Source organism: Sinocyclocheilus grahami, unplaced genomic scaffold (assembly GCF_001515645.1).
Source record: "Sinocyclocheilus grahami isolate Dianchi unplaced genomic scaffold, SAMN03320097.WGS_v1.1 scaffold623.1, whole genome shotgun sequence".
Taxonomy (NCBI): Eukaryota; Metazoa; Chordata; class Actinopteri; order Cypriniformes; family Cyprinidae; genus Sinocyclocheilus; species Sinocyclocheilus grahami.
In genome coordinates this window covers 174,737-184,166 of record NW_015505802.1, presented here as the reverse complement: position 1 = coordinate 184,166, position 9,430 = coordinate 174,737, and the positions used below count along the sequence as shown (strand labels likewise).

Here is a 9,430-nt window from a genome sequence, read left to right as displayed (position 1 = left end):
GTGTGTGTGGGTGAGTGTGAGTGTGTGTGTGTGTGTGTGTGTGTGCCTGTGTGTGAGTGTGCGTGCGTGCGTGTGAGTGAGAGTGTGAGTGAGTGTGTGTGAGAGAGTGTGTGAGTGTGAGTGTGAGTGTGTGTGTGTGTGTGTGAGAGAGTGTGTGTGTGTGAGTGTGTGTGTGTGAGAGTGTGTGTGAGTGTGTGTGTGTGTGTGTGTGTGAGTGTGAGTGAGTGTGTGTGTGTGAGTGTGTGTGAGTGAGAGTGTGAGTGTGTGTGTGTGTGTGTGTGTGTGCCTGTGTGTGAGTGTGCGTGCGTGCGTGTGAGTGAGAGTGTGAGTGAGTGTGTGTGAGAGAGTGTGTGAGTGTGAGTGTGAGTGTGTGTGTGTGTGTGTGAGAGAGTGTGTGTGTGTGAGTGTGAGTGTGTGTGTGTGAGTGTGTGAGTGTGAGTGAGTGTGTGTGTGAGTGTGTGTGTGTGAGTGTGTGTGCGTGTGAGTGAGAGTGTGAGTGTGAGAGTGTGTGTGTGTGCTCACCGCCGAAGCCATCTGGCACGTATGTCTTCAGGACGATGTTGCAGAAGACGGTGGGCAGCGACAGCGGCTTGTTCCCCTCATTGCGCAGCGAGATGTGTCGGTAACCGGCCTGCAGTCCGTCCAGCGGCAGGATCCTCTGACCGATCAGCTTGTTGTTGTCGTCGTACACAGCGATGCGCAGCACGGCCAGATCCGGCAGAATCAGCTGACCACAAACCAGAGATCACATGATCAAGTCGGTCTGACCGCAGCTTCAGGATTGAAGCAGGGCAAACACAGAGGCATGATGGGATACGACACACGCCGCTCACCACATTAAACCCTCCACCACTGTACAGGACCTTAGTGAAACCCCCACCGGACAACACAAACACACAGCAGTGAGCAGTAAATCAACACACTGATTCATGAAGCATCATCTCAGATCAGAGTTGAACTAGGGCTGGCCGATATGACCTAAAATCAAAACCTCGATTAATTGAACACTTCACCTCGAATATGATTACTGAACAATTATTTTATTTATTTATTTTTTGCCCTCATAGTTCATTAAAGGTTTGTACTGTAAATATAGCTACTCAACTATTAAAAGCGGGATATTTATTTTCTAATGAAAGAGTGCATTTCTTATCTTTCATATTTTTGCAAACAAAATATATGAATATTGCCATGTCAAAAGTAGAAAATAAGCAGCATTTCTTGCAAACAACATACATTTTAAATATTGTCATTTGATTTCAGTGATCTTGTCCTGTCACTCTATATGTTTAAGTGTTTACTCTAGGTTCCTTCTGGCCATTCACACAGAACACATCTTTGTGTCTAAGACCGCGACACGCAGCGCTCAGGAATGTTTTTTGCCTACTCCGCCATGCTGCCGTCAAATACAAAAGTTACCTTGCCAACCTGCTACTGTAAGCAAAAGCTTGCAACGCTTGCTCTGGGGTCTTCTGATTGGTCCACTGTTTTGGAAATGACATTGATGAACTTCATTGCACTCTGCCAATGGGCTCGTTGGTTAGTGGTTAAATTGGTTGCAGTTGGTCTATAATCTAAGATAAACTAGTTAAAATAATTCACAGAAGCAAATTTAGTACTTTAGTGCGTTTGTTAGGCCTATTCAGAATGAACTCAAGCAGCATATACTGGTAAATGTCAGTCAACATTCTTCTAACATTGTTATGACGTCTCTGACTTCGAGAGCCACTGTAGGGCTCCAGACTAACATTTGAGACACCGGCACCAGTGCTGCTAAGATCTACAGAAGCTGGCTCCAGCAGCCGACAGTAAAGCACTTCATCACACATGTACATCTCGGAGAGGTCTATTTGAGGTCTGCATTTACATACGCAAGATGTATTTTTGAGAGTGTTTGCTCATCTGCAATACGTCTTGAAGACGTCTTCTGTCAGATGTCAAATAGACATTTATTAGAATGCATTCTGAGACGTTTATCAGATGCATTTCTGCCGCAAGTTGTTCCTGTAGTTTTACTGTTAACGGTGGTGACGTGTGTTTGTTGAACAATGTTTTTCCTGGTTTCCACATCAGTGGCGTTTGTTCTGATATCTGTAGCTTTAACAGAATTCTGCTTCTCACAAGATTTCACAGAGATGTTACTGATTCTGAATTCGACTGCTTTCTTCACTGTATCTCCCAGCGCTGTGTATAACGGTGTCCCGTGATCGAGAGCAGATAAACGAGTAGCGCGGATTCGTTCCGCTCAAACTGTTCGTTTGTCCCATGTAGCTCTTGTAAATCAGTCATGATGAGAACGCAAGGCTGTTCATGCCATTTTTGGAACCTGTTAGAAAACACTCTCTGTCTGTATTGGTTCCAGATGTTTTCACCCCAATGAAAGAGTGCATTTCTTATCTTTCATATTTTTGCAAACAAAATATATGAATATTGCCATGTCAAAAGTAGAAAATAAGCAGCATTTCTTGCAAACAACATACATTTTAAATATTGTCATTTGATTTCAGTGATCTTGTCCTGTCACTCTATATGTTTAAGTGTTTACTCTAGGTTCCTTCTGGCCATTCACACAGAACACATCTTTGTGTCTAAGACCGCGACACGCAGCGCTCAGGAATGTTTTTTGCCTACTCCGCCATGCTGCCGTCAAATACAAAAGTTACCTTGCCAACCTGCTACTGTAAGCAAAAGCTTGCAACGCTTGCTCTGGGGTCTTCTGATTGGTCCACTGTTTTGGAAATGACATTGATGAACTTCATTGCACTCTGCCAATGGGCTCGTTGGTTAGTGGTTAAATTGGTTGCAGTTGGTCTATAATCTAAGATAAACTAGTTAAAATAATTCACAGAAGCAAATTTAGTACTTTAGTGCGTTTGTTAGGCCTATTCAGAATGAACTCAAGCAGCATATACTGGTAAATGTCAGTCAACATTCTTCTAACATTGTTATGACGTCTCTGACTTCGAGAGCCACTGTAGGGCTCCAGACTAACATTTGAGACACCGGCACCAGTGCTGCTAAGATCTACAGAAGCTGGCTCCAGCAGCCGACAGTAAAGCACTTCATCACACATGTACATCTCGGAGAGGTCTATTTGAGGTCTGCATTTACATACGCAAGATGTATTTTTGAGAGTGTTTGCTCATCTGCAATACGTCTTGAAGACGTCTTCTGTCAGATGTCAAATAGACATTTATTAGAATGCATTCTGAGACGTTTATCAGATGCATTTCTGCCGCAAGTTGTTCCTGTAGTTTTACTGTTAACGGTGGTGACGTGTGTTTGTTGAACAATGTTTTTCCTGGTTTCCACATCAGTGGCGTTTGTTCTGATATCTGTAGCTTTAACAGAATTCTGCTTCTCACAAGATTTCACAGAGATGTTACTGATTCTGAATTCGACTGCTTTCTTCACTGTATCTCCCAGCGCTGTGTATAACGGTGTCCCGTGATCGAGAGCAGATAAACGAGTAGCGCGGATTCGTTCCGCTCAAACTGTTCGTTTGTCCCATGTAGCTCTTGTAAATCAGTCATGATGAGAACGCAAGGCTGTTCATGCCATTTTTGGAACCTGTTAGAAAACACTCTCTGTCTGTATTGGTTCCAGATGTTTTCACCCCTCCTCTCCTTTTCTTCCCTCTCTCACTCGCCCTCCCTGTACAGCGCACTGTTGTTTCTCTCTGATTCCCCCCTCCTACATCTGTTCTCTCTCTCTTGTATTATGTTTTAATATCTCTTACTCATATTCGAGGTACGCATGCGCACATGTATGCATTAGCTTTTCTGGGTTCAAATGTTCAAATGAGGACAAGAAAGCTAGGACTCTAAGGTAAAGGGGTTCGTGCTGAACTATGAAGATAGTTCAGCATCCTTCGCCAAGTCTATTCCTAATATGTCCATATCTTCCTGTACATGTGGCCATTTTGTATAACACATATTCTTGGCCAACATCCTATATGTATGTCATCTATATCCTCATTGGTTAAAGGGTTGAAACTCCCCTCGACATATGCCGATATAATATCTTTGTATCTATGAATAAAGTTGAAGTATTGAGAATACCACTGAATGTGTGTTTTCTTGCTTCCCGGCCGTTATACACTTTGAGGGACTGAGAATTTTCCAGGTGGCAAAGAGAATCTATAGGGACCGATTGTTAATTACTGACAGAACATTTCTTTGACTGAATGCGTGTTGCGATGACGTCACGGGACGCGTCTGAGCCCAAAATCTGCGGCAATTACTAAAACGTGCGAGCTCTTGCGAAAATTGCGGAGTTTGCTTGATTTTGCGATTAACTCCGCGATCACAGAATCCTGGAGGGACTGTCTGTTACACAATACACTGTGTTTTAAATTTACACATTTAACAGGTGTGCAGTATTATTTATATTATTGAATGATATGTTACATTACCGTAAAATATAAAAAAGGTAGTTTACTTTGTATTGGAGCATTAAAAGTGGAAGCATATTTAATGTGGATATGCTAATGTCAGAGTCACATTACTTAATATTTGTCACAAATACAAATGTTTGAAATTTACATATAACAATTCCTACAATAAACATTACAATTGCTACATGTCACGGACATACTTTGTTATCTGTCCTTATTTAGCAGGACAGAGAACTACAGTAGACAACTCCTGCACATGACATGCCCGAATTAAGAAATCGCTGAACATTTTTAAAAATGCATTCCTTCCTTAATTTTAGTGAAAATGTGAGCACATTGTATTATTTCTTTCCCACTATTACACTACAAGAAACAAATAAATAAAACCTGGCCACGATTTAGACAAAACAATGAAACTATAGATATCCTACTGGACAAATTAATAAAATGCCTTTAAGTTTAAACAAGTTCTTTCATTATTCAGCAAAGACATTATACAACGAAAAAGTATTTTGCAATATAAAAACTAATAAAGGGGTACTAAAACTTTCAGTGTAAAATTTTAAATATGGGCAATTCCAGCATTATGGACATTCGCAGGAAAAACCTGGAATATACCCTAAATTCTCATAAAATGTATTCATTACCAATATATTGAACCATCTCTTTATATTTTTCTAAACCCTTGAACGTAGAGTCCAGACATCAGAAAATATCCGTCTATAAACCTGTTTTATATTTTAGATTATGGAAATAGTCATGCCTTACAGACGTGTCAAAGAAGACAAGAGTTTTTGGGAGACAAAATATTTTGTAGATGTTCTGTAATTTACAATGTACAAACCAGAAGCAACAATATTTGCCAAATGGAGAAGGGTTGGCTATTTACAAAACCCAAAATAATCAATTTTGTTTAAATTTTTCGTTTTTGTGTTTCAAAGGAAAAATCAACGCGGACCATTGGACGTGACAGTTCTGAAAGCAGAATTTAACCGACTATGGAAATGCATATAAAATGCTTTAAACATGTTAACATAGACATGTAGTGGTTTTTTATTAGGGCTGCCCCCCCACTAAAGATTTTTTAGTTAACTAGTAGTCGTTAATTTAAGTCATTATTCAACAAAGCGCACATTTATATTAAATCAACTACTAATCCATAATGAGCTTTAATATATTCTGCGCTCAAGCACACGCCTAACCCTAAGTTTGCCACAAAGCAAAAAGGCAAAAGTAGCCCTATGATTATGAATGTATAGAAAAAGGAGACATTTTAATTATTTATTAATATACTAATGTTTTCTTGTCGACTGCAAGATGAAATTTACAGTGCTGACTCTCATCTCCACAGTAGCCTGGACAAAATGCAACCTTATGTCACGGGAGGAGCACACGACAGACACAGTGGGTGTGGCGTCAGGCCTCGGAGAGGTTTTATTAACAAAATATTATAACAAAGTGTCCAGAAAAGGGACTAAAGTGTCCAAAATAAACAGGGGATCTGGTGTCCTCGTCGTGCTGCGGGGTTAGTGAAGGTGGGGCAGTGTTCGAGAAGGAAGGGTCCAGGTAAGGGGCGGAGTCCGGAGGCTGCACGCGCTCCCCACTTGGCGGCTTCGTTCAGTAGCTTCATCCTTCTCTCGCGGTCCATGGCGCTTGAAGGGACTGGACGGCCCGGCATCCTGGCCCGACGGCCGTGTAACGCGTGTGGTTCTCGTCCGGACCGCGGGTCCGGTAGCTCATGACTCTGGCGGCACGGGAGTCCCTCTACGCACCCTTCCTGGACTCACGAGGACACCAGCGTGCATGCACGGGGAAGAGACCGGTCTCCCGAGGAGAGGCGAGCTCAGCATTTAAACAGTGGTGGTGATGAGGCTCCATTCGGTTCAGGTGCTCCCCATCACACGCCACCAGCCCTGGCTATTTCAGCGCCCATCCTCTCTCACGCACCCACTCCTGTCGAGAGCCTGGCAAAGGGCGGCAATTATGGGACAGGGTGATGATGATAATTAGGGGGAGGCAGCCAACTCGTCACACTTGATACAGATAACATAATCAGGGAGTATTTAATTTCGTTTTGAATTGGTTCATTTAGATGTAGACATTTCAAGCTTTGTATATATATTTTTTGTACTGTATGTGAGACAGCCACATGCTTTCTTTTTTTGAGACGCGCTCCAGTTCAGAGGTGGCAGAAAGCCCATGTCAGGGAGGCAGCGGGCGCCTCCCTGACATGCATGAGCAAAAATATTTGAGTCTGTTTATTATTTCAAGTCTTTACTTCTGTATGGCCAAAATAGCTGCTCAGTTTGAAACGCTCATGAGCCATCAGACACTCTACATATGAAAGAGCAGCATTTCACGCCTTTGCAGCCCCCACGATGGAGCTCAACTGTCCAAAACCCCAACCCCCTCCACTGACACACTATTTTCCTAATTAATGCTGTTCAGTTGCTTTGACACAATCTGTATTGTTAAAAGCGCTATATAAATAAAGGTGACGTGACGTGACTTGACTTGACTCCAACTGGAATTACACAAATGAAAATTCAGTCACACTGCTGGAGGTTATTTAACGCAATATAGACATGTTCTATCTAAAACAAAAATAATTATGGTGTAACATTAAGCAGTGTGTTTTCAATAGCAGAATACACGGATATTTCTGCATTAATAAACAAACAATAAAGTTCTAATAATATTTCAAGATTTTCCGTGCCATTGATCCTGCTGACCACGAACTTGACTACAAATTAACTTTGCTAGTCTTTGTGTCTGCAAAGTAAGAGAATGGCTAGTCATTAATTTCACTTCATAATAATAAAGGCATCATGCACCTCAAAAAATTAAGTTTCTGCCTAAATGTAAGCATAACAATTAATGTGTATAACATTAAATTGATGTTTAATTTATATTTAATAAATGTTTAAAGATTTAAAGGATAAAGTTAATGTGTAAGTATTAATTCACATGGTTCTATTCACCCAGCAGCTAGGCTAAAAACTACCCAAATTCAACCCAATTATTTTTTGATTGTCAGTATATTAATTGAAACCTTAACATTGAAATACATCAAACTAAATGATCATAAAATAAACGTATTTTCAGTACTTTCTTTTGACGGGGCTTAGCCAAAAGTTTGTGTTTTTGCATTCTTTGTGTACTGAAGAGATGAAACACAGCAGGCTATTATGATCAGAAATGTTCTTAAACTTATTCTCTGGTGCGTTTTTTGGTATTTTCGCCTAAATTTGACATTCTCAAATTCAAATGTTTACCCTACACACATACAATGGAGGAAATTAAAAAAAAAAAAGGTTTCATTGTAAAGAAAACCATTTGAACTTCAAAATATGAGTGTAATTCTTTATAAATAGCATTACATATTTTTCAAATATTATAATAAACACAAAAGAACATAGGCGCTTTTTGATTTAAAAAAAATATATATTATTTTGAAAATCTGTAATTCAGGTTCTATTAGGTCCAGCTCTCTGCAATTTACTTTGTTTGATGCCATTAGATGCCGAAATGTACCAGAAAAATGAACCTTTCAAATAACAGCTTCTAAACAGGAGTTATTGCATTATAACTGAAGTGAGCAAAATTGTCCTTTTTTGCATATACATGTGTCATTTTGAGTTTCCTTTACAAAAACAGACTTTATAAAACACTTTCCCCCCACAATTCTATTTTACTATGTGCCATTAGCACTTTTCTTGATTATTGATTGAATTATGTTTCATTTTTATGTTTTTCTAAGTAGTAATATACAAAATGGCATAAGCGAATTGCACCAAATTTCACATTTTGTGTGTTCTACAATCAGTTTTATTCTTTCTGGATGCAGAAGACTGCCCAGAGAGCAAAATGACTCCGGAGCGGATCCGCCCCCGGAGTCACCACAAGCTCCGGAACGGATCCGCAAAACGGATCCGTATCAGAGTCCACTTGCACAGCGCAACAGATCCGGAACAGATAAGGATTACGGATCCGATCCGGACCCGTTAATGAAGTAGCTCATCCGGCCTGGATCCGATCCGGACCCGTTGATAAAGTAACTCATACGGCCCGGATCCGATCTGGACCCGTTCATTTAGTGGGTCTATACCTTATTTAAAATGGGTAATCTGGCCAAAACTAGATGGAAAAACCTAAAATAGAGCCAACAAACATTATATAGACTAGACTGCTCTATAAAAGTGTAATATGTCTCCCTTTATTAATATTAATAAACCATAAAATCATTAAAAACTTTCCTTGGCCAGTAATAATGAAACACTCTATGAAAAGTAGGTAATTACATGAAGAAAAATAAAAAATAAAATGCAACCACAAATTGTACAAAAACATTGTTTTATTCAATGAAAAACTTTACCTCTAAAAAGACAATTCAGTTCGATAACTTTGTAAAGTTAATATTTATGAATGAATTAGTTCAATTCAGCCATAAGGAATTTTATAGCACACAAAAGTTTCATTATTCACTTTGTGTCAGCTTGATGTTGATTTAATAAAATTCAATATCAGTGAAAATGTTGCAAAATAATGCATTATGAAACAAAGTCTTGGCGATAAAGCAGCTCTGGAGAAAACAGTGATATCATAATTCAGCAGCTCAATTCAGTTCAAGTCTTGTCATTATGCAATAGTGTCAGTACAATCAAATCAATATTATTCTTGAATATTCAGTGTCTTTTAAACCCCAGCTAAGCAAGCCAGAGGTGACAGTGGAACCCAAACTCCAGCAGGTGACTGAAACAAAGGCAAAACAGCTTGGGAGAAACCAGGAGCAGTCGGCTCAGCTCTTCTCTGGATAAATGAACAAAGATGGTATGATTATGATCTCAGGCTGCATCACTAGTGAGATTGTGGACTGATGTCATTCAGAATATTTCATCCAGCTCCTGCTGCTTGAAGATCAGGACACGTCACGCTGTCATTTGATCAGAGGAGAAGTTGTAGTCTGTCCAGCAGGGCTGCCGTTTAGACAGTAGTGGACGACTGGATTAACAGTGACTATAAGCAGGATAAAAC

General features: G+C 40.1%; 1 protein-coding gene across 4 annotated transcripts in view; it reads right to left on the bottom strand.

Moving 5' to 3' along the window:
* Positions 1–9,430, bottom strand: part of LOC107557901 (1-phosphatidylinositol 4,5-bisphosphate phosphodiesterase beta-4-like) — a 50,865-nt gene that overhangs the window by 9,154 nt on the left and 32,281 nt on the right. For all 4 annotated transcript variants that reach the window (XM_016241478.1, XM_016241477.1, XM_016241479.1 and 1 more), the window contains one exon: positions 523–727. In XM_016241478.1, coding sequence (XP_016096964.1) covers positions 523–727 — 205 coding nt within the window. The remainder of the gene's footprint in view (positions 1–522; positions 728–9,430) is intronic.